Source organism: Penicillium argentinense, assembly GCF_028826775.1.
Source record: "Penicillium argentinense strain IBT 30761 chromosome Unknown utg000009l_segment0_segment0, whole genome shotgun sequence".
In the NCBI taxonomy this organism is placed as follows: Eukaryota; Fungi; Ascomycota; class Eurotiomycetes; order Eurotiales; family Aspergillaceae; genus Penicillium; species Penicillium argentinense.
This window is the reverse complement of record NW_026622668.1, coordinates 202,109-225,641: the sequence shown is the minus strand read 5'-3', so window position 1 is coordinate 225,641 and position 23,533 is coordinate 202,109. Positions and strand designations below refer to the sequence as shown.

General features: G+C 50.7%; 10 protein-coding genes across 10 annotated transcripts; 4 read left to right on the top strand and 6 right to left on the bottom strand.

Annotated features, from left to right (window-relative positions):
* Positions 1-744: 744 nt before the first annotated feature.
* N7532_007688 (uncharacterized protein) lies at positions 745-2,864 on the top strand (the record flags this gene model as incomplete). Its single annotated transcript, XM_056620180.1, has 3 exons — positions 745-893; positions 943-2,068; positions 2,454-2,864. 3 exons carry the CDS (start codon positions 745-747, stop codon positions 2,862-2,864), a joined length of 1,686 nt encoding a protein of 561 aa, XP_056470986.1.
* A 1,520-nt stretch (positions 2,865-4,384) lies between these two features.
* Positions 4,385-5,649, bottom strand: N7532_007687 (uncharacterized protein; the record flags this gene model as incomplete). The annotated part of the gene is made up of 3 exons (XM_056620179.1): positions 4,385-4,786; positions 4,838-4,915; positions 4,969-5,649. The coding sequence occupies 3 exons, from the start codon at positions 5,647-5,649 to the stop codon at positions 4,385-4,387; spliced, it is 1,161 nt and encodes a 386-aa protein (XP_056470985.1).
* Positions 5,650-9,603: 3,954 nt separating this feature from the next.
* N7532_007686 (uncharacterized protein) lies at positions 9,604-9,987 on the top strand (the record flags this gene model as incomplete). Its single annotated transcript, XM_056620178.1, has 1 exon — positions 9,604-9,987. The coding sequence occupies one exon, from the start codon at positions 9,604-9,606 to the stop codon at positions 9,985-9,987; it is 384 nt and encodes a 127-aa protein (XP_056470984.1).
* Positions 9,988-10,442: 455 nt separating this feature from the next.
* Positions 10,443-10,937, top strand: N7532_007685 (YjbQ family protein; the record flags this gene model as incomplete). The annotated part of the gene is made up of 2 exons (XM_056620177.1): positions 10,443-10,718; positions 10,779-10,937. 2 exons carry the CDS (start codon positions 10,443-10,445, stop codon positions 10,935-10,937), a joined length of 435 nt encoding a protein of 144 aa, XP_056470983.1.
* Positions 10,938-11,283: 346 nt separating this feature from the next.
* N7532_007684 (zinc-finger domain-containing protein) lies at positions 11,284-12,108 on the bottom strand (the record flags this gene model as incomplete). Its single annotated transcript, XM_056620176.1, has 3 exons — positions 11,284-11,412; positions 11,501-11,668; positions 11,773-12,108. The coding sequence occupies 3 exons, from the start codon at positions 12,106-12,108 to the stop codon at positions 11,284-11,286; spliced, it is 633 nt and encodes a 210-aa protein (XP_056470982.1).
* Positions 12,109-12,371: 263 nt separating this feature from the next.
* Positions 12,372-13,193, top strand: N7532_007683 (uncharacterized protein; the record flags this gene model as incomplete). Its single annotated transcript, XM_056620175.1, has 3 exons — positions 12,372-12,452; positions 12,509-12,874; positions 12,924-13,193. The coding sequence occupies 3 exons, from the start codon at positions 12,372-12,374 to the stop codon at positions 13,191-13,193; spliced, it is 717 nt and encodes a 238-aa protein (XP_056470981.1).
* Positions 13,194-13,467: 274 nt separating this feature from the next.
* Positions 13,468-14,277, bottom strand: N7532_007682 (putative dephospho-CoA kinase; the record flags this gene model as incomplete). The annotated part of the gene is made up of 1 exon (XM_056620174.1): positions 13,468-14,277. One exon carries the CDS (start codon positions 14,275-14,277, stop codon positions 13,468-13,470), a length of 810 nt encoding a protein of 269 aa, XP_056470980.1.
* A 368-nt stretch (positions 14,278-14,645) lies between these two features.
* On the bottom strand, positions 14,646-17,335 carry N7532_007681 (Lipase class 3; the record flags this gene model as incomplete). Its single annotated transcript, XM_056620173.1, has 7 exons — positions 14,646-14,854; positions 14,919-15,361; positions 15,426-15,811; positions 16,238-16,513; positions 16,567-16,903; positions 16,988-17,153; positions 17,260-17,335. The coding sequence occupies 7 exons, from the start codon at positions 17,333-17,335 to the stop codon at positions 14,646-14,648; spliced, it is 1,893 nt and encodes a 630-aa protein (XP_056470979.1).
* Positions 17,336-17,916: 581 nt separating this feature from the next.
* Positions 17,917-18,966, bottom strand: N7532_007680 (cleavage and polyadenylation specificity factor subunit 5; the record flags this gene model as incomplete). The annotated part of the gene is made up of 4 exons (XM_056620172.1): positions 17,917-18,206; positions 18,286-18,533; positions 18,604-18,855; positions 18,926-18,966. The coding sequence occupies 4 exons, from the start codon at positions 18,964-18,966 to the stop codon at positions 17,917-17,919; spliced, it is 831 nt and encodes a 276-aa protein (XP_056470978.1).
* Positions 18,967-19,404: 438 nt separating this feature from the next.
* N7532_007679 (uncharacterized protein) lies at positions 19,405-23,041 on the bottom strand (the record flags this gene model as incomplete). Its single annotated transcript, XM_056620171.1, has 2 exons — positions 19,405-22,518; positions 22,589-23,041. The coding sequence occupies 2 exons, from the start codon at positions 23,039-23,041 to the stop codon at positions 19,405-19,407; spliced, it is 3,567 nt and encodes a 1,188-aa protein (XP_056470977.1).
* Between the last annotated feature and the right edge of the window lie 492 nt (positions 23,042-23,533).

Genomic DNA, 23,533 nt, shown 5'->3' with positions numbered 1-23,533 from the left:
AACACTTCTCAGAGACAAATCACATCTGTAGGGGCAAATCACATCCGAAAGGCAGGCAAATCTAGGCCCTAATCCAGAAACCAAAGGCTCTACCCAGACACAGCAACGCTTAAGGTAGCTTGAGAAATATACCAAGTATCTAGAACCGGTTGAAGAACATTTCATTCACCGTGAGCTGATGGAGGGGGATCTTCAGTACAAATCATTCCCCTTTTTGGTTGAGCCTGCAGCAAACTATTGTGGAAATAATATCCAAGGCTCCACCCCACAGCCCGAAGTGGTGCGCGATTTTTACGCGTCAGCCTGAAGGATGGGGGGAAGGTGTTGATTAGTGCCATAGTCAGTCACAGGGTCTACGCCGTACGGCAGTACAGAGGGGCAGAGGGCGAATTCAAAAATTTGGCCAATTATAAGCAATTGAATATTCACCGCTCCTCTGTAGATTGGGTGTTCGTCATGCACAACTCTCATGTGGCTGGCTGAGAAAAGAAACGGATTCGGTGGCCCCAACTTCTACAGGAGCGTCGGACGTCATACTACAGATATGAGGCGCTAACTGCACTAATGCGAACCCGGCAGATAATCACAGCCGGAAGATAAAATCCATCGATTGTAGGCCCGAGCAGCATTTCAGTGAATGTTGCAATCGTGAATTTTCTCAGGAATTGATACTGAAGCTGGACCCGTTCAGTTCTGATATTGTTTCTTCTTGAATCTCCCAATATTTCATGAACGAGAAGCAAGATGCCTGCACCCCCGCTTGATAAGATGCTTAAGGTCATGGTCGAAAGCACTTCCCCTCGACCGGAAGATGGCTGGACACTTGGCTGGGATGTAGTCGTCTCGTACTCCGAGAAGGAAGTCAACGCGACCTTGAAAAAAGCTGGGAAAAGGTCTGTTCAATCTGCCAGTGCGCATATGGGGACTGTAAAAGGCTGACAGAAATGCCCCGTGGAAGCATCGGGACGAAATGATAACCAAAATCGAAGCCAAAGTGTTCCTGGATGTGTTTGGCAGTGACAGTGACAGCAGCGATGACAGCAAAGATAAACCGTTCCAGGCCTACAGGTTAGATGTTCACGCACCAATTATCCAATTCGTGTCAAATGCACAGATTCCCGCGGCAGACCTGGTCATACCAGTGGCTTCAGGAACCTATGAACGGTCTGATAAGCCCGGCAAACTCCGTCAATTGCACACGAATGCGTACCAAATTCGCATCAAAGGGATCCCTATCGGCACAGTGACAGGCACGTACAAGGATGTCAAGGGCAACCAACGCGCGGGCAATCCCCTCGACGTGGAGCAGGGAGACAAAGAATGCCTCTTCAGAAACAGTGCTCCAGATCGAGCAGAAGATGACTTCGAGGTATCCTGGGTGGTGTTGAATTTCCCCCTTCAACAACAAGGGCTCGTAGTGAAGGCAGAAATTGTGCCTGGATATACCACCGACCCCACGATTCAGAAAAGTTTGAATAAGCACCTCAAGCACATCCAAACAGCGTCCGAAACATGGTTCGAGGGCACTCAAGAAAATGGGCGTCACAGTTTCAACCTCATCAGACATGCCCTGGCGACGATCAAAAATAAGGCACTGCCCAAGCAGGAGGGCATCAGTCTTGACCTAACGCCGAGCAAATTTTCAATGGCAACTTGCAGTGGTAGCTTCATCGAGGATCCGATTCTCTCCCTTTTCATTCATGTCGTCGGGGGGAAGGATCAGGGAGAAACGAAAGATCTGCAATCGGCCTGGCAGGGACAATGGATGACCGCCAAACCAGACAAGATTGCCCCCATACCTAATGATTACACCGCTTCTGTCCTGTTTCACCCCAAAATCATCGTCGAGAATGTCCTTCTGCCCTCGATGATGGAAAAGGACCAGGATGATTGGAAGTTAGAACCACTCAGTGGTTATGGAGGTGGCGGCATCGCCGTGAATGCTACCTGGAAGAAAATTTTTGATCTCGACTGGTTCTGGATTCCATATGGGAGAATTCTCGATTCTATGGGCGAGAAGAACCAATTGAAATTGGAGGTTTGCGGTCCAACTCCGAAGGATCTTCAAGTTAGTTCTTCTCTTCTTCTTCTTCTTCTTCTTCTTCTTCTTCTTCTTCTTCTTCTATTGCTACTACTACTGACCAGGCGTTGTTTCACATTGCAGCATATTCCAGCAAAGATCCAACTTTGTCAAAGGGTAAGCACCAAGTTTTCTAGGACTCGCTTCTGCCCGAGTATAATTCATGAATGTATGCTGATGTTGTCTGGAGTAGGATATGGACAAAGATCCAGTGGCCCGCATCGAATGGAAGTTTGATCTTGAGACATATATGCAAGTGATCTTCCACGTCGAATATCACTCAGGGGGGAGATCATTGCTCGTAGAGAAAGAATAGACGTGAGGGTCTCTAACCGTTCTTGGCTTCTCTCATATAACTCATTGACGGCAACAGAACAAAACCACCTTCTCTATTGATCACGACTTTCCTCTCGAGATCAAAACTACGGACTACGATGCCACCTTTGACATCAACACGGAGGGAATGGAAAGTCATTGGAAAGTGGATGATGAGCCGATGGCCAAAGAGGGAGGGGTCTGGCAGACAGTGAAAGACTTTTTCGAAATTAAAAGCATTCCCCCAACTCCTGAAATCTATGAGCAGCGCAAGAAAAAGCTGGCTGGGGTTAGTCCCAAGTTCCACTTCAAGAAGATGGGGCTAGGGTACTTCCTCACCACCAATCTGCTGAATCCTGGCTCCAAGGTCATTGAAATTGACAAGAGGGTTGGGATGCGCTTTCCTGGGAATATGTTGCTGGTGGGCCGTGTTGTTCAGGGGGTTGATAGTATTACTGGCAAAGCCTAATTCGAACTAAGAGTGTATCTAGGTAGCTGGAATGGATCAGCAGATTGATAGCAGACAGATATTTCCTTGTAGAGCACTGTTCTATTTGCTATGTCACTAATTTAGGAGGGCAACCCTCTCCGGGGGCTGGCGGTATATGGTGTTCCAAGGTTGAGCCTTGTATTATATTTATGTAGAAGATAGTTGAGCGCGATCAGCTGAGCGCAAAGTACATGAACCATTTGGAAATTCCGAGTAATATCGCGAAGTTCACAGAGTAAACCTTGTAGTTAACCCGGAGAGGGTGGGCAAGTATTCCGAGATTCATAAGGCGGCTATGCTGTTGCAAGTAATAAGAGAAATTAGACTGCAAGGCCTGCATAAGAAGAGAGTATGCCTCGTCAGCAGCGTATAAGTATGATTTGTCATATGTTAAACTCGCACAGGCAAAGACGTAGGGAGGGAGAGGTGATATCATTCTATGGGCCCTCGAGTGGCCCGCCCGCGTCACCCAGCTAATTGGACAGATTGGCCGCTACACACTATTTCTGCGTGCGCACATGTACAAAAAGAAAGAAATCACGGGGACAATCCTTACATATATGAAATGAGACGAAAAAAGTAACAAGCGGTACAAACAAGCGAAAGGCGCAACGTTTTAAATTAAGGCAGATAATATGTAAGTGCGATTTCTGGCATGAGAACAGAATACCAGCGTTGAAGCCGGACAAGAGTTCAGATGAATTTGCTTCTACCTTAACTTTTTCGGGGGCTTTCTTTCTAGTAACTTTCTAACTTACCCCTTACGGGTATCAACTAGTAAGCACATGGGGTTACAGTAGTTTTCGAAATCAGTTTGACCTTACACTCTTTCGACTTGATTCCAGGATAATAATTCCGGGATGCGCTAATCCTGTTTAGTCTCACCGCTCCCCTAGTTGGGCAGAAAAGACGTGGTAATGACCATACAAAATTATTAGTGTAATGTAATGAACTTATAATGGTACATCGAATCCCGTAGAATTGCTTGGTAGATCTGGCGATCTGGCAAGATCGCCTGCCCGCTCTTCGCTTTCCCACCAGTCCTAGCCCTAGATTGCCACTTTCCCGTCTTTCTTCCAGCATGCAGCGCAGACTTTCCTGTATCGCTGGAACGCCCGCCAGTTATAGCACAGAAGGCTTTGCTTACGCTGTATAGACCTAATCCTGGTGGGGAAGGATATTTATTTTTTTCTGCGGAGCATCTCATTCGTGCACTCGTTGCCACTCCCGAATCTATTATGGGTCATGCCGTAAGCTAATATGGGCGTTCCAAGGATCCTGACTACTTTGGGTCGGGTTGGGCCGGGTTTATAGGTTGGGTTTGAGCAATCTAGCTGAAAGGTCTTCCCGCCACTAGATGTGGCATCGATGGTCATATGATACAGCAGTCCACTTTCTCTGCTAGCATAGAATTCTGATTGACTCGCTCAAGCTACTGTATTGCTCAATTGTAGATAACCTTGTTTATCTGAGCCGGTCTATATAGTGGGATTTCCAAGTTAAGAATTCTCCTTCCACCGCATTCTGAGCTCATAAAGCACGTTCATCAGCTCCGGTCTCCCATCAAGCAGGGATTTCAGATCATTGGGACTGTCTTGGAATATTGCTGAGAGCTCAACCCGTATCTGCTCAGCAGTTCCATTAGTCCAAAGCTGTTTCAGTTTTGAGACTATTTCATCTTGACGCTCGGCCTTCTCTTTCTTGAAGTTCACACCTGCGTCATTTTCATCATCGCTCAACCCAAAGGCTTCCATTCTATCCTCATCTTCATTATATGCTGACTCGTCGATAGGATCTTCCTCGACCGGAGAGTCAGATCCATCAGGTTTGTTGCTCTCATCCTGTTCGGCAGGGGGTCGAGGCACTGGCAGACTGATCGTTTCATTTGCTACTTCTAGTGGCTGTAGATCAATTAGCTAGGCACGATGACGACGCGAAAAGTGAATACATACCACACTCCTGAAGAATTTAGAGAGCCTGCGAGCGGAGAATTGCACACCCGCAAAAGAGACAACATAGCCCTGAGTTTTCTGTATCAAGTTAGCGTTTTAGGATCAAAGAGAGGTGATCAGACAATATTTACCTCATCCTTATCGTAGGTCCACCAGCCCTCACGCTGAAGTTTGTCAAAAACTCCCACAGATGTGCCCAGCTTCCCTATCCCTGTAGCCCCCAAATCCATTGACACGTCGACGTCTTGATTTTCGCCGCTACTCATTTTCACTGCAGCCTCATCAGTGACCCATGCACTCATGACAATCCACAGCCCTTGGCTTTTGATGTCATGACAGCTTGCTAGGATATCTTGCGCGTTGCTCTCAACCCAGTCCATCATCGGGCCCTTGAAGTTTCGATCGAATCTATGATTCCGTACAGTAGAAGAAGTAATGAGGGAGGCACTTCCAGTCTTGGATTTCTTAGCCTTGACTTGGAGTGATGCTTCGACTGGGGCGGCTGCCATAGCGCCGGAGGCTTCGGTGGAGATACGGGAACTACGTCCAGTCTCCGTTTCTCCAGATGTGGCTTGCCATTTAGATTCTGTCACCTCCCGTAGGCTCAGGTTTCCGATGAAAGGCTTAAATCCGTCTTTCTCTGCAAGACCGGGCTCGAAAAGGTTGGTTATTTCTTGCCATTCGGCTGTCCGGTCAAAATAGCCAACTGATCCCAGGCGGAGTCTCGTGAAAGGCTGAGGCTTGAACACGTAGGTCCCGAAAGAGCTATCGCGGCCCATGATATCAGCATATTGTTCGCTTTGCTTAGACATGGTGGAGAGCACAAAAATATAGTATAAGAAGCGATGAAGGGCAGGAATGAAGGGTGATGATAAGCAGTTTCGGGATAACAAAATGTTTCGCGAAAAGATAAAGACCTGATATATGGCGAAGAACGATCCTGTGAAGGCATTCGAAATGAACGGGGTGGGAATAGCTTGTCTATTAATGCGCTAGTGTGATATCTCATGAAAATCTCTATGGTATGGGGCATCATGCGAAAGAATCCAAATGAGGCAACGATATTCTCCATCTCCACGACACACCCCACGAGGAATTGTGGATAATTTCCCGAAAGAGACTTCAGCAACGACGATCTTGATCTAAATATGCTCATTGGGCACTCGAGGCTCAGCTTTCTTCTGCAATGAGTAGCTGAAGGCCTATAATAGCACAGCGGAGACCTCGGAACGAACCCATATCACCGTTAAAGTGAGGGATCAGGGTAAATGAAATCATCATTATCATCATCATCATCTACTGTACAATGAAACCAATGATTTTCTGCCTTATGCGTCAAGCAGAAAGGAGTATGGCTATATGGCGGTTATAACCTGTTGTAGTGGGGTACCTGAACATTGACTACCAAGGCAAACCTACTTACATACAAGTATCTTCCGCTGAGGTGGAGGAAATGGAGCCGGACTCCACAAAGCGGGACGGAGTGACGAAGCGGCGTGGGCATACTTGATCCCAGCTAGCCACTGAACAGGTGGGGCTCGGGGCTTGCGTTTCTGCTGTCAACCCTGAGAGGTCGGGATGCTCCATATTTCTCAGCTAAAGATGCTGATCAGTAGCGGTAAGTTTAGCTCATATGTCATTCATCCGCCCATTGATGGAGTGCTGATAATATTGTCATCCAATTGCAATTTCCAATTATCACGCGCTCACCGTCGATCATGGTAATCGGAAGAACAGGATGGAGCTCCAAGTGCCTTCTGGCAGCTGTTTTTAGAGAAAAAGCTAGAAAAGGTTCTACGACGAACGATTGCTCGCCACTGTCGGGTGAGAGCTGATGACACTGCCGTTGTCGTTTCAGTGAAAAGATTGTACGCAGAGCAATCTGACTAAACGATTTGACGATACTGACATTATTTGAACAGCCATTGAGAAGCAGCTTATCATGTGGTAACGACTATTCTCTCGAGGAAAGGAACTTACATCAAGGATCTGCTTCAAGTACATACGTGGAGGAATCCATCCACTGCACAAATAGGGCACAATAGTGAGAGAAGTCTATCATGCTTAGTTGTGAGGGGTCAGGGTAAATGAAATCCATCCATCTATCCATCCATCGACTGTACGTGGAGGATCATCACATCCCTCCCCCCGCCCCCCCCCCCCCCCCCCCCCACCCCTAACCACCAATCCGTAAGGGGATTGGCATTTATCAATGAAAGCTGAAAAGGATCCATAGTTCAGCTAAAAGCACTTTCATCATATTGACAATATGATGTAATGGTGCGCCACGCCTAGCACCAATCTAAAAAAAAATATATGGCCTCGCTCCCCCCTTCAAATTGACAATTACTCTTCTTCATCCTCCGTCAAGGTTCATACACAGCATTTCGCCCGTCTTGACTTATTTCTTCATCTACGCAAGTTTATAAATTCTTCAAAATGTCAACCAATTATCAAATGGAAGACGAGGACTATAAACAGCTCGGCAAGGAACTTGGACCCCTTGGCTTTGGAATCTACTACCTTTGTAAGTGGACAACCATGGAATATAGAACAAAACTGATTTTGCTTAGGGAATGCAGCCGCGCCTCTTACAAGGGGAGTGGCAAGCCACTCACAGGCTGGTGTCTAGTTTTCAATTACGACAATGATCTTGTTTTTCTGAAAACCGAAGGATATTATACGGGTTATCTCAGGGATCATCCCGCCACGCGTAACTCGGACAAAGATAAAATTATTTATGCGCCGGCCGGAATTGATGTGAAGTCGCGCGACTCCGATTGGAAATTCATGGTTCTGGAGGAAATGTTTGGAAAACACTTAAGCAGGGATAAGCTAGTTGCATACGCCCACTGGTGGAACGGCTATGAAGTTACTGGGACGGAGAAGGATTATTACATGGGGTTAATTAGAGCAGCCCGAGAGGAACAGAACAAGAAGCTTGGGCCCGAGGCTATAAGCATAGAAGAACAAGACAAGAATGCTCGAGCTCGGGTTAGTGAAGGGTTTTAGCCGAATTTGTCCAATTGAGCGGTGCCACGATCTGTTTACATAAAAATTGAAGAAAAGAAAACAACTTGAGCATAGATCAGATCATCAGAATAAACATAGGGCTGAAGGTCACGTTGCAACACGTGACCCCATCGGCCCCAGCACGGTCAGCATTGATTAAGAACGTAACTGATTGCACTTTTATTTTTGACAATCTACCCCGCTATGAGGTTATCGAAAATCTCCAGTAACATTAAAAGTCTTTTTGTCCTGTTTGCATAAATATCGTAATACCATGGGATTCTATGTAGATGATTGGCCATTATCCTAATCGAGAGAATGTCTTACCATAATAATGTCTTATAGGGGAAGAGAATGTCAGGATGGTTTTTCTGTTGCCATCTGCGATTCTGATAGCTCTCCACTTGGATCTTGTTAGAGATAGGCACATGATTTGATGAGGCAGGCTTTGGTGCCATACCAGTATGGCCCACTCAGAATGATGGCTCAGCTCTGTGGTGAACCAGAAGATTAACCTTTGAGGTGGGGTATGAAAGGTGTCGCATGTAACAAAGTACAAGTGAATACAACCCCACCAGGGCGGTAGGTACGGTATGTAAGAAACAATACAGGCTCCAGTGCCAAGAATACTCGGATTAATTCCCAATAGGGACTAGCTAAGCTTAGTAATTTGACTCCGAAACACTGTGAAAGAGTAGAAGTGGTGGCACCAGTTTCGGGACGCACTGTACTCAGATTTCTGAGACAACTAACTAGTTGGTTTAATCACCTGCTGCAAGTTTGCCTGCCCGTTGACCTCATGTTTTCTCCATTCATCGGCTAGTCGATGATGTTCCATTTTATTCTACTGATATATGTCGTGGAAATCGTCGTTGAGTCAACTCACCAAGTACTGTAACCGTTTCATTTTACCGTCCATCAACATCAATCCTCTTCAAACGGTGTCTTTACACGATATTTTTGCCCAGTTAATCACCTCATCTTTCTATTGCCCACACTTATTACACGCATTTCAATTTGTATTCCTATTGTTTACCTATTCCGGAGCCCACGTTTTATGGCGCGAGACCCCTCACGTTCCTAGGATCATATTCGAACCCAGGATCCATGGCATGGTTCCCAGGCACGCTATTGATTGCTTCCAGGAGTAAGAATCACAGTTCCCAGATGTGTCAGAGATATACATGAAGTATACAGGATGGATGGAGATATGATCTGCGCGGGACCCACATGGTGTATATGGGTTCCCCTGAACGCGAGGAAGCTACCTTCCTTTTGCTTCCTCGCGCTACGTCTTGTATCTAGAGTCAACTATAGTTGTTCTTAATATCGATTGTTCATCCCGGAACACTATCCACCTCTATGTATACGTGAGACCTTCACAAGATGGCCTACAGCTCCCGGGGGTGAACTGTATAGCTCCGGGGAACGAGAGGTGGTCTCCTGGGGGCTTGGATTCCTACTTCTAAGAACAATCTATAGCGTGCCTAGGAGCATAGAAACTAGGACCAGATATCATCTATAACTGATCCAGACCTCACTGAATTTTAGATCAAGAAGGCGAGCCAAACGCCACCGCTGTATGAGGCGCAGGAATATATGTATTTAGTTTTGAGTCTTGTCTAGAAATATGAAGTCCGACTTATGACCTTTGTACGAACATGAGCTATGTAGTTACAGGAGAAACGTCTCAGGACAGTTTACCACCCGAGAGGCATCTCTTAATTCAGCATATGTAACGTAGAAAGAATTTTATGTGTTTCACTCTGCTCTCTGCGCACAGTGGATATAACAATCTGGCCTGGGGCGATATCCAGAACACCCTCACCACAGACGAGATCAACGCTGGCGATGCCAAGGACCCCAATGGTGTGCAGAACAACGACCATCCCAAGGTGTACGTTGCGTGGTCGAAGCACCCCAATTTTGACACTCGCAACACGGGATGGAATGATCCGGCCAGCCAGTCATTGGATGACGCTTTCCGCAGTGACGACTGGTGGTACTATGTTGATCCGCAGTACTATATTCGCTCGGATAATAGTACAGAAGCTGGTCAAGTCCTGGGGTCAGCGGATTGGGGTCATGCGACGAGTAACCCGCCATTGGTGCAGGCGAGTGTGTGCGATGCGTCGTAGATACAGCATATTGATGTATCGATGTATCGCATCATTCTCGATGTATGGTTCATGATGTAGCTGTGTACATTTGATGGCAATGTGAACCCGAGGTGCACCTTTCACCGCTCCGAGCTTCTTCGTACTTTACATGTATATATCCTTAGCTCATATACTCCGTACCGAACTTGAGCTCGCGACTACCACAAAACCCATCGAATTCCCTGCTCAAATGAATCAAAACAAGTTGAAAGTCTCGGGCATTGTATTTTATATGCTGTTTTATCTCATTTTATCTCATCTAATGGTCATTCGTTGCATCGACTCATCCCAAAGAATTCGAGTTCACAAAGAGTACAGACGAATCTGCCCGCATGACATCAGACACCCCACCCAATCAAACCCGTCTTATTTCCCCGCCATTCCCGCCTTTGAACTGAACAACTCCAAAACACCACCTAACGCTTCGCGGCAAAATGTCCTGGTCCCAAAAGAACTTCACTCTGCCTCCGCGCAGCCGCGGCTCCTACCTCATCACTGACCATGTCCTCTCGGAAGTCCCCGAGATCCGCGACTACAAGGTCGGCATGCTGAACCTGTTCGTCCAGCACACCAGCTGCGCCCTCTCGCTGAACGAGAACTGGGATGATGATGTTCGCGCCGATATGAGCGATGCGCTCGATCGCATTGCGCCCATGGACAAGAAAGGAAACCTCTATCGTCATTCTGCTGAGGGTGAGGATGATATGCCGGTGAGTTTTCACTTTTTTTCTTCCACTACTGGACGGATTTGCTCAACATTTTGAATGCAGGCCCATATTAAGTCCGCATTGATCGGTGCCTCCGTCAGCATCCCCATTACCAATGGTCGTCTGGCGACCGGTACCTGGCAGGGAATTTGGTACCTCGAGTTCCGCACTAGTCGGCATGCGCGCAAGGTCGTCGCGACCATCCAGGGCCAGAAGGCATGACTTGATTGTGTACGAGAGCATTTATGACTGTGATAGTGATCGGGGAGTACTGGGGCTGTATGTTGTTTTTCCTTTTTTGACTAGAGTGACAGTGTACGCAGCTCTACACGCAGTCTACAATTGAGCTCCGACAAAACGGGGCATGTAGATAGTGGGTCACAGCAACCAAAGATGCTGGGATCGAGATATCAAAATGTTGAACATACAGGTCTAGCTCACGCTAGACCATCGCATTGGCGAACGGCAGATCCATTGATCGATATTTCTGTACACGGCCTCAGGCCCAAAACCAATAACACACATGGGAAATGATAAACGCCGACAAAAGGAATCTGATGCTATACGTCTACCGCTGCTCCAGGCCGCCATCAGTGACGCGCTGGGCCTCGTTCACCTCCGCGGGGTCTTGAGTGGGCTCGAGAGGGTAGCTGGTGGCGGGCAGAGACTTGAGGTAAGCGCGGTGCTGTTCGTGAGCCTGCAAAAAAAAAAAAAACAAAAACATAATGCGTTAGTGTCTGTCATTCATTCTTTCGGCTTGTGTTAAAGCAGTTGTGGGGACCTACGAAGGGAACACCGCAGTATCCGCAGGTTGCGATCTCGGGCTTGTCGGTGTTGATGAAGATCTTGGGGTGACCGAGGGGGCCACCGCCACCGTCGCAGCTGACAACCTTGGACTTTGTCCAGCGGACGGGCTGCTTGTGAATGAGCTCAATAGCCGCCATGGGTTGGGGCTGGGATATCAGTCAGTAGCTGTCTTCCATGTTGCTACACAGGGTCCAATCATCCCCAGGTTTATCCATTGACCCCAGAAAATGACTCCTGCTGATCCACGAACCTGAGTCTGCATTATAGTCTGCTCGAAGCGAGGTCCGACCATGGCCTGCTCACGCGGCTGCTGGCTGGCAGCCCAGGTGTTGGCCCGGTTCGGGGCCTGCATGGTGCGGATGCGCTCAGCGACCATGGGGTCCTCCTGCAGAGAACCGTCCCAGCGACCCATGGAGTCGGTGGGCACGGCATTGGTGGCGGACACATTGGGCTTGACGGCAGGCGGGTTGGGGTCGTTGGCGGCCATGCGGTTTTCGGACAGGCGAGGGACGGTCGAGGAGTAGGTGCGGGCGGCGAGGCGCGGAACCGACGCCAGGGCCGTGATGCGGCGGGTGCAGGACATCATGCTGGACAAATTGAGTCCCGAGGGAGGCGGGGGTGGATGGTGAATAGAGGACGGAGGAAGGGCAGGTCAAAGGTCGAAAGGTCGAGCACTGAATAATCCGCAATCCGCGCCGTGTGGTTTGGCGGACGCTCACCGCCCGCGCTGGTCGCAGCGGGTTTTCTGCCGCAAAAAAGGCTTCCCACCTTTGGGCTGTTTGTCTCGCGACCTCAGCTTTGCGCTCTTCTTCCTGCCTGGCTTTGCTCTGCTTCGTGCACCCCGCCACGATGACAGACGAATTGCCAATAGGCCCGAAACGGGCTTCAAACCCGGATAAACCCATGTCGTCTCGACTGATGACCATGAAGGTACGTCAGAAGATCTACTGCACGACCAAATAAATGCTGACCTTTTTGGATTATAGTTCATGCAGCGTGCTGCAGCAACGGCGGCTGAAAAAGAACCCCAGACACCAGGATCGGATGAAAATGTGCCGAAAGCCAAGCGCCCGCGACTGTCGACAGAGGCTAGCAGCCCTGGGACTCCGCAGTCTGAGCTCGATGCCATCTCAGCGGCGCTGAAAGCAGAGGAAGACAAGCGACGAGATATCGTTACGCGCCAAGCGGCAGAGGCTGGCGACTCAGAATGGGTGCTCGAGGACCCGTTTGTCAATGCTTACCCTACGCAGCCCAACGTGGTGGCAGCCGACTCGCTTGATGCGCCCGATGATGCCCCTGTGGGCGGTCGTCGCTCATTTGGCAACTTCAAGGGAAAGAAGACTGTCGAGCAGGTACGTATTGAATCGACGCAGTATGATTATATTACTAATCAGCACCAAGACATCCGCTTCACAATCCAAAGATGATGATGATGACGACGACGATGATGAGGATGAACTTGTCAACCCGGCCAATTCCGAGCAGGTCATGGAGATCATGGAGAGAAAGCGAGCCAAGATGTTAGAAAAAGCCACGAGGCAAGCTAAGCAAGAGCGGAAAAGAAACCCTGACAACATCAAGCATTTGACAAGTATTTCTGGCGGACGCCCACAGCCGAAAGATATGCCGTCGAAGAAAAAGAACAAGAAGAAGCGCAAGAGTGAGTCATGAGATGCCACCCTTTCTTATGAAAATGTGGTTTTCTTTGGGTGGTGGGCATGGCGTTTTTTTCTAGCATGGTTCACGGGCGTTCGGCGATTGAGTACATTATTATTATTAGCCAGCATAGCTGCCTCTGTAAACCAAATCAAGTTCTAAGATCTATTGTGACGGCATACACTTGAATAATATTACAACCGCTTTCAGGAAAATAAAAGGAAAACACTAGTAGATATCAATATCGATGTCAAGGGCTCTTGCACTCTCAAAAAAGCGGCAGGGACAACTACAATCTCGCCTTCTCCTCCCGCTTTTTCCTCTCCCACCCTCTCTGTGTCGCGTAATTCACCACCAAATTCCATGCCGCAATTCCGAATCCAACAGGCGGTGCAACAAGCAATGCCCACGCCCACCAGCGCGGACTCGACGCCGAAATACTAACCATCGCTCCCTTGACCGCGCGTACCAGCTCATCTTTATCCGCATCGTTCCATACCACGACACCTCTCGTCGTAGCTGTCCCACGGAACTCTGCCTGTGCAGCTTTCATGCGCACGTCACCCTGGCTCCGGACACGGTTCTCCGCATCTTCAGCGGTGAGGTGGGCGTCTCGAGCGCGGAGGCGCGCCATTTGTACGGCCGGGTCGTGGACGCCGACGACGATGACAGTTCCGCAGATGAGGTCCATGCCACTTTCGAAGAGAAGCGGCACATCAAGGACGACAGCCCACTGGCCACGGATATAGTGGAAGATCAGTGCTTTGTAGACTTCCCATCGAACGGCGGGGTGAATGATTCCGTTGAGGACCTGGCGATCGCGCTTGCGTTCGTCTGTGTCGCCGAAGACGCGACGACCTAGCGCGGGACGGTTGAGTGGTTTTCCGGCACCGGGTGAGGGCTCATCGAGAAGAAGCTCGGGCGTGCTGGGTCCAAAGTAGTTCACGATCGCCTTGTAGCCGGCTGTGCCCGGTTCGACGACCTTGCGGGCGAGGAGGTCGGCATCGATGATGGGGAGGGAGTAGGGAGCCGAGGAGAGGATTGAAGAGACGGTGGATTTGCCGGTGGCTATTGAGCCCGTCAGCCCGATGATGAGCATTGTGGCGGCTGCGAAGAGAACTTGACGAAGGAAAGCGTTAAGTTGATGATGAGATGAATGTCGAATGCGGGGAGCTCCACTACCTCGGCCCCGCTTGGACAGCCCGTTTACCACTACAGTACCTTAGGATACAATGTACGGAGCAGTACTAGCAAAATGCAGTCAAGGTATGTACTGATTTCTTTGGGGAATAGCAGATATTTCAATCAGATGGCGTTTAGTGCAGTTATAAAAGTTCTTGAAATCGGCTCGATCTTATGCTTAATTTTGAAAACGTCAGACAGTCCAATCCAGCTAATCTGGTGAGCAGTTTTATTCAGATGACAAAATATGGTTTTTGAATACCGATGTACAAAATTTCAATCAGATCATGACTCGGGCAGTCCATAACTCGGGTTTTGAGCCTGACCCTTCCACCCAATGTATGGCCAACCCTTCGGCAACGAGGAGTAGGGCGGGAGCACATAGCGGCCATCACATTGACCGTCTACAGGGCAATCCAGATCGCACAGCCCAAAGACATTACAATAACATTCCTTTGCGGTGGGGCAGTATACTGCCTTTTCACCGAAGATCACTTGTGGGAGTCAGAATCGGTTCTCATGTGAGTTGTAGCTTGGGAGGTATTGTATTGTTCTTACTGTGCCATGAATATTCCATGATTCGCCCACTGAGGTCATCAGTCAAGTCAGTCGCGGCTAACCACTCGCGGAAGCGCACATAGTCGCTTTTAGGTCGCTCCAGCACTTTTTCGCGGGAGACACCAAATTGAGCACAGCACGATGCGCCGACCTCGTCCGGGACGGGGACTCCGGGGAACAGCTGCATAAAACCATCCTTGAAGTACTCGCCCGCGTGTACATCGTTGCGGTGGGTGTCGCTCTTGGGGTGGATCTCGGCGGGACAGCCAAGTGTCCAGACGCAGCGCAGATTCACATAACCCTTTTTCTGGAGGTAGGGGACCTGGAAATTGCGCAGCATGGAGACTCCATCGTAGTAGGGGTCGTCGTTGTGCCATTGGAAGCGCTGGGAGTGGATGAAGAGCATGGCGTCGGGAAGGTTATCGTAGTGGTCAATAATGTACCTGTCCATCGAAATCCGTGTAAGCGATTGACAATGTAGACAATTTATGCGCATGATGGACTCACGTTAAATACACCATCGACTCCCGACCCTTGTTCTTGGCCACGGTCAAGGGAGCCGACGTGTCATCGACAACATAGATGCTCTGCGACCAGTCGGGGAAATAATCAGGTAGCCAGGATGTATCGTCTCGCTTCATACTGGCGACAACCATTTCTTTGTGAGGTCGTACGATGGGACGAGCCTGCTCGCCCGTGGACTTGGAGGAAGTGTCCCGGTGGGTGTCTGGTCGCAGACCTGGGGTTGCAACGCCCGGGGGAGCATAGCGGGCCTTGTCGGTGCTGATGGCTTTGGCCTTGGGTTCGGAGCCGGCGAAGAAGAGAAAGTAGAGGGCGAAGACAATGAAGATGGTCAGCAGGATGGCCTTGATACGGTTGCGGCGGCGGGGACTCTGTGGTCCGCTCGGAGCGAATAACATGGTGACGGAGCTGTTGGTGGCAGCATCGGATCGGATCAGCGCATAGTGCAGGCCCTCGCAGAAGAGTCGGCAGCCCTCGGGGATTCCCGAGGAATTCGAGCTGCAGAATGCCCTCGCAGGAAGATGCGAATGTAGGGGAAGACACAGAGGTTCGAATTGACGGAGGTGAAACGTGTCGGGAGGTCGCGCCACACTCAGCCACACCGGCGATCGGTGGGTCTTGCCATAAACAGTTTGTATACTCCGACTAGTACGCTCTACACTTGACTATATTCAAACAGGTGCACGACCTAGATGAGGATTGTATCTCATAATACGTACTTTATTCGCTCGTTTATTCATATATTGCTAATATTAGAGTTTCCTCCGGCTCGTTCAATCGCATCCGTCAATGTTGACAATATACCAGTTGTGTGCCTCGATATCCGGGTTCACCGTTCCTGCATTACCATCCCTCGAGTTGATTCCGTCAATCTCCTCAATATCTGACGTGCTCACAGTCTCGTTGTTACTGCTGGTGATCCAGTATTCTGGACTGGCATGACTGAATCCGAAAGAGATCGGAGGCAGCTTGGGTACCACATCGTCATTATGAGTGGCGCGCCAGAGACTACCCTGATCGGTCATGTATGTAGCAAGAGCTTCATTGCCCACACGAGGCTGACCATAGGTGTACTGCCAAATGAGCATGCCTTCAATTGCAATATATTCCGAAAGGGACGACTCACCAAGTCCAGGTCATATCCTGCATTTCGCAGGGCTGTGCCCCCCAGCGCGGCGACGGCACCCCCGAAGCTGTGACCAGTGAGCACGAGCGTGTAGCCGTCGTAGCTCTCTCGCGCCGTGTTGATCTGGGAGATGAGATCGTCGGCGACGACGTTCCATGCCTTCCAGAATCCCCCATGGGCTTCACACTCGTCACACAGGTCACTGACATCGGTCAGGCCGTAGTCCAGGTTGGCAATCCAGGTGCTGGCACTGCGGCTACCTCGGAAAGAGAGAACCAGCAGCTGGTTGGTGTCATCGACAGCCAAAAAGCCGGCCACATCGCCCCATTGGGTGGACCTGGTGGAGATCGGATTAGTGGGTGTTCGGTGGAAGTCAGGCACCTTAGGGTACAATGGGTATAGTGGTAAAAGATAAACTTACTCTTCAAATTCGTACAGCGAGGTAGCCCCCGCCGACTGCACGGAGGGACAATTGCCGTCTGCACAAGTCACCGAATCGCCCGTCGAGTTGATATTGTTCGAGCAATAAGATGCAGCTGAATACTGCGCAAACAGGGTGAGCTGGTCGAGGACATCGGAGGAAACATCTGTTGGTGTCAGCCCTGTACCTTCGACACTTCTACTAGTATATTAGTAATATAGAGGTACTAGGACTAGCACTCGGGGTATACGTGAGTACTCCGAATGGCATACCTCGAGGTACTGGACGAGCCGGCGCAGCTGCCACCAGCACCGCAGCGAAGACTGTTCCGATGAGAGAAAACCGCATTGTGCCGCTCTTCTGGGTGCTGCCGAAAAATGCGCGAAAGAGCTACTCGTACCTGAGGCGCTCGGTAGGCACCGAATGTGCCTTGGCCATGGACTATATAGCTCCATTCGCGCAATAGCGGGGTATCCGCGCCAGAAGAAAAACAAAAGAAGACGGAAAATCTTGGAAGCCATCCCCTCGATCGGAAGAGGCTCGTCGTCCGTTGCCAGCCACGATGGATTCGCCGAGTGGTGGGGATTCCTGAGGGATCGACATTCCTGCAGTTCTTCACGCGCCATGTAACCGCCCAGACCGGGGCGTTCTCCCGTCGCCCGCTTCATCTTCATCCGGGATTGCTCTACTGCGTTAGTCGCCAGCGGGTTGTGGGATCGGGTGACCCGCTTGGACCATCTACGGCCGCACCAGAAAGCGAAGAAACCATGGGAGGTGACGCGGACACCGTCCGAGTTGGGCATTTGGCCGTAACCACTAGAAGTAGTACCTATGTAGAGAGCATATCGCAGGAACGCAGCAGCAGAAGAGGACATGAGGAGAAACGTTAATAGATTGCGCTTTGATTCTGGCTGATTTCGGCCTCCACCCTACAGCACGTCGTCTCCATTCTCGTATCCATTCTGCTTCACGTCAGTCATGCCGGTGTCCTGGCCGTCGTCGTCGCCTCCCGCCAGCACTTTCGTGCGGGGCAGATGGTCGGATGGCGTGCCCGGGGTGACAGCCACCACGTTGTCGTTCTCGTCCACGAACTCGAAGTTGTATCGCGAAAGGAGGTGGGGGATCGCGGAGAGTTGAGGACCATACCGGGCGGTGTTGTCGTACAGTTCGAACAACGGAACCGCCAGCAGCTTCATGTTCTTGGGAACCGAGAGGACCTCTGCCGGGTAATAAGTGAGTATGACTGCTTCCATTCCGCATCGCCAAAGATATTAAACATGACAAGGGAATCCACTTACTCTTCTTGGGCAGCTGGATAAAGTACAGCTTCTTACATTCCTTGGGCCGTGTGACGTGACCTGGCAGAAACGGGTACATGAACGTTTCGAAGTTGGGGCGCCACCACTGTGCCAGAGTATCGCCAATTTCCCAATCTTCGTTGACTCCCTCGCCGGAAAATTGCGAGCCCACTGGGGCCAGGCGCTCGTTCAACCGCTTCTTGAATCCATCAACCTCTTCGTCCTCGTGGTGAAGATAGTCGCCCGGGCTAAAGCAGTCAGTATCAGTTCCAATACCCATTGAACCCAAGGAGCCAGGGAACATAGATGAACACTTACAGTTTGAAGAAAGCATTGGCGATTTGCAGCATCAGGACGTGCGGGTGATTGTGTTCGTGACAGACCAGCACACCCTCGCACGTGCGCCGCATGCCATGGATCTCATAATGCTCTTCCAGCCGCTTTAAACGGGCCAGCACTGATGGATCTTCCTCTGGCTGTGTTTCTTTGGTACCAAATGTGTAGTTGGACAAGGGGTAAAGGCGAATCGTCTCCGGCTGCTGTGCGGAGAAATCCTTGGGGAGGATGGGGCTGCAGTCGATGTCGATGTTAGCAGACAGCCCAGGACTGAAGACAATTGTTGCACGACGGAAAAACTCACGGGTGGTTGCTTTGGATTACGGTCGCTGTTGTGGTCGCCATTTTGCTGGGAAGACGTGTGAAAGCGTGTAAAAGAGGCAGCTCCGAGTGCGCAACAGGGTAGCTCAAGTGCCAGGCAATAATGCGCGTGTTATCGCTATCACCCCCGCTCACCGCCTACCATTAACGGCAATATTGTCAGGCACTCCAGTATTTGTAGGAGGCGAGTCCTAGAAGTACGAGCAATATGAGTTGAATTCAAGATGCTATTACTGTTTGTCCAATGGTAGGGTCAGTGTGATATCATATGATCACAGTATAACAATTGTAGGAATACTTTGAGCAGTGAAATTCATTGATTTGCCTAGTTCATTGCCTATTTCATATATGATAACTACTATTCTGATGCTAGATCAACCTCTACATTCGACTCCCCAACTCGCATTCCATGCTGACCACACTCATACTCCAGACACACATGACCCATGACACACAAAGCCCTCACAGCTTCGCATCAAAATCCTCAAATTCGCTGAGATCCGTGACCGGAACCGGTCCGGTGCTGACGGGGAGACGGGCCTTGAAAGTAGTGACATCCGTGATGATGATGGGATCCTCGGGGCTGGCCGGGATGCTGGTGCCATTAGTGACGGCCTTGTCGGTGCTGCTGGTTTCCAGGCCCAGCTGCTTCAGCTGGATTCCAATGTTCTTGTCCAACTTCTCCGTCACAGGCGCAATCTGGGCCGGTGACAAACTCAGATCGGTGGCCAGGAAGGTCTTGACAATGTAGATGATCTGCGCACGATCAATCACCTCAATATCGATCTCATCAAAGGCGGACGCCAGACGAGCATTGTCCACCGCAAACCCGGCAGTCTCAATCTGTTTATAGATAACATCGACGAGGCGAGAGCGCTTTTCATTGGCGCTGGTCTCGGGCTGGGCGCCGGATTGCGCGTTCAGGTGGATGGCCAATTTGGCGCGAGAGGTCGAAGAAGGATCAATGTGCTGCTTGTAGAAAGCAATAAGATCGCCCTTGGTCAAGGTGCGGACATTAGCCGCATCAGACTCGTGCTGCAAGAAGTCGAAGTACTCCGAGCCAACGTGAGACCAGTAGCGGCCGGTCTCCGAACCCAGGTTCTTGAGCTTCTCCAGGCGCTTGTTAATCACACTGCGCTTGTGTCCCTCAAACTCATCATCGGGCATGTTCTCAAGAACGGGTCCAAACTCTCGCAGGAAGCTTTCGATGCGAGATTCCAGATACTGTGCGGTGCGCTCACTCTGAATAATCACGCGGTAGCCCATGGTGGTCGCGTTGTAGCGGGAGCCGCTCCACACCACATATCCGAGCTGTTCCTTGCTGCGAAGCTGGTCGAAGGCAGGCTCATCGGTCAGCTGAGCGAAAAGCTGGAGCTTCGATCGCAACAGGTCGTCGGAAAACAGGCCAATATATAGATAGTACTCGATACAGTGGTTCACGTTGTTCGGGTCCTTGAGAGTCCGCGGGTAGACGTAGTTGCTGCCCCGGGGAATCATCATGTTGCGGCGAAGGTACCACTGCGAGGGAGGCAGAGGGCGGCCTTGGAGGATCTTCTCCACGGAGTCCGTCATGCGCAACGCATCCTCTTTGTATAGGTTGCCGTGGGCCAGGGCCTCGATATGAGTCTGCTCCAACAGCTGCGGGTAGAAGTTGGTGATGTCCGCCGCGGTGATATGCTCGAGCTCCTCAATGTACTGCTCATTGATCCAGCTACGCTCGGACAGCAGGTACCGCGTGTAGTCACCGACTTGGTAGAAAGGCTGCTGGTACTCGGCGTTGCGGAAAGCCCGAATCAAACGCTCCTTGATAATGTTGAAGCGGTCCTGGTTGACAATCAGGCCACGCATGGTGGTCAAAACCTTCTCCAGCAAGGCAGACATCTTGTCGTTGTAACCGCCAACGGAGATATCCAGGCCCAGGATATTGGCCGCAAGGTGGTAGTCCAAACCGGCGAGTTCGGCATCGTAGGAGTACTCGTCCAAGGAATCCCGTACCAATTCGCAGTAGAACTTGGTCTTGATGAGGTTGGCAGGGGTTGCCCACACCAGAGGGTTGCGCAGTGTGACGTGGACAGTTCCCTTAGGCACCCAGAAACGGTCATCCTTCTTGAACCACAGACGGACACGGTCATCGTGGCGGATCAACTTGGGTGTCTTGGCAGGTTCAGAAATGTCCTTCTTCTCCACAGACAGCCTGGTCGGAACGAACTCGTTCTTGTGGGGCATGTGCACGTTAGATGTGCGAGTGGCCTCGGTCGACTCCAAAGCCTTCTGGATTCCACTCAGGAAGTCCCGCGGAATCTTTTCGACCTTATACTCGGTTCCATACCACTTCTCCTTCTGCTCCCACTTGCCTGGGTAGTCCTGAGACACGATGATCAAGCGGAAGTTATCCGCCCGCAGGTAAGACATGGCTTTCTTGATCAGCTCCGGGTCGAATTGACGCAGCAGCGACCCACTCAGCAGCCATTCGCGGGGCATCGGCTTCTGCATGACACTGCTCAGACGACTGGTAAATCGACTAGCCGGGGTCTTCTGCTTGAAGCGAAAGTCCACTTCGGCGAGATTCTTCATCTCATCGAAGATCCACTGCTCTGGCTCGCGCTCCTTGATCATGGCAATGTACTCGAAGATCACTTTCGCGACCTCCTGGTACTTGTCCAGACCTTCGGGTGTCAGGCGCACAGAGATGGTGAAGAAGGCCGAGCCAGGGCAGATGGGCATTGCACCAGCGGAGAGACCATTGGCCCATCCTTTGGCCTTCAGGTAGGAGAGAACACTGCCTGGACCTTCATGGCCGATGAGGTGGCTAATGTACCGACTAGGCTGGGTATCGCTCATGTTCTCTTCATCCAGGAAGGGGAAGTACATGTCCATCGAGCGAGAGTCCATGACGGGCTTCGCGAATACCTGAGTGCACATGTCGGTCTCGGAGAAAGGCTGCACGTCATCCCAACGGTTCTGGGCAAGATTCTTGTTCTCAACATCAGCGAACAGCTCACAGACCCATTGCTCCAGCGTGTCCAAAGTTTCCCGGCCCAGCACCACCAATTTAGCCCGGTTGGCCGAGTAGTGCTTCTCGTAGAATCGAATGAACTCGCTGCGCACTTCCAGGCCACGTTTTTGCGGCTCTTCCTTGAGGGTCTGCAAGTTACCGGTCGAGAAGTGGTGATATGGGTGTTTGGGGTTCGAGAGGGACTTGTTAAGCTGCATCAATCGCCACAGATCACTCTGCAGGTTCTTCTTGTTCTCTGAATCCACGGCCCGCAGCTCACGATCTAATGTGGACTCAAGGAAAAGCGGGGATACGAAGAACTGGGCGAAGCGATCCAAAGCACCGTACAAGGGTGATCGACCCTCTGTCTCTGTCGAGCCGCTGGAGGCATCACTGACGACGCTATTGGTGCCATTGGTCGAATCCGTGGTCGGGGTGTTCTGTCCGCTGGATTTCGGCTCGCTGGAGTCGCCCGTGGCAGACACCTCAAAAAAGTAGTTGGTTTCGGTTGCGGCAGTATAGGCATTAGAGGAACCGGAATGGGAGGCGAGGTACTGGTTATAGGCATTCTCCTTGGGGTACTAAATGCGGATCCGTTAACTCCTCTATCTCTAGTCTTCCCGTGCGGCAAACAATACAATAAAGACGTACCTTTTTTGTTCCCATAAACAACAGATGCTCTACCGCATGAGCCATGCCTGGCATATCATCTTCATCGGAGAAATTGCCGACATTGACGTTCACGGCGGCACTAGCCTTGTCGGTATCGGGATCATGCACTAGCAGCGCCTCCAACTGATTCGGTAAACGAATAACACGGTAAGAGCGGTCATCAAGCTCTGGCTTTTCCAGGCGCTCTGTGATGCGGTCGATCTGGCTCATGATTGGGGGATTGGCACACGCCGTGTGGGAAGAGGTATGGGAGAAGAAGCGGGTCTGCTGGCCAAACGATGGAGACGGAGAACGGGACCGAATGAACAGCGCGGGGCTAGTCGCAGACGAGATGCGTAACAAAAGACTCGGACGAGCGGTTGGATTGGATTTCAGGCCCCTGTACCACGACGAACGAAGCGATGGATGTGCTCCCGAGGACCTTGGGAGCATCAAGGAAGGGCGAGGGAGAAGGTAGCGATGCAAGGCTCTGATAGGACCAATGCAGGCTAATTCCAGGGTGTGTAAACAAACAGATGCGGATCCAAACACGCGCACAAATAGGAAGATTCGTGATGACGAGAGAAGCGTCTGTTATTGCAAAGACAACGGGGCCTTTGTGTCCCGCCGACGATAACTGGAGCGGTGAGTCTTTTGCCGGCAGGGCGGTGGGCGTCGACGCGGGGAGTGGGCGTGTACCTCTGTCGCAGCTATTCCGTTTCAGTGCCGATGATGACGCTGCATCCGTGTTGACTTCCCTGAGAGCAAGGTAGGGCCTGGTGTCATGCCGAGGTTCAAATCCTCCATTCAGGCCAACTCCGCAGCTCGGGAGAAAAAAAGACGGCCGAGAGTATGGAAATACTGGAGTTATGGAACTCGTATAAATACTCCAGCTTGGGTCGACCATTAAGACGTGACATATACACTAGGGTCTACATGGCTCAG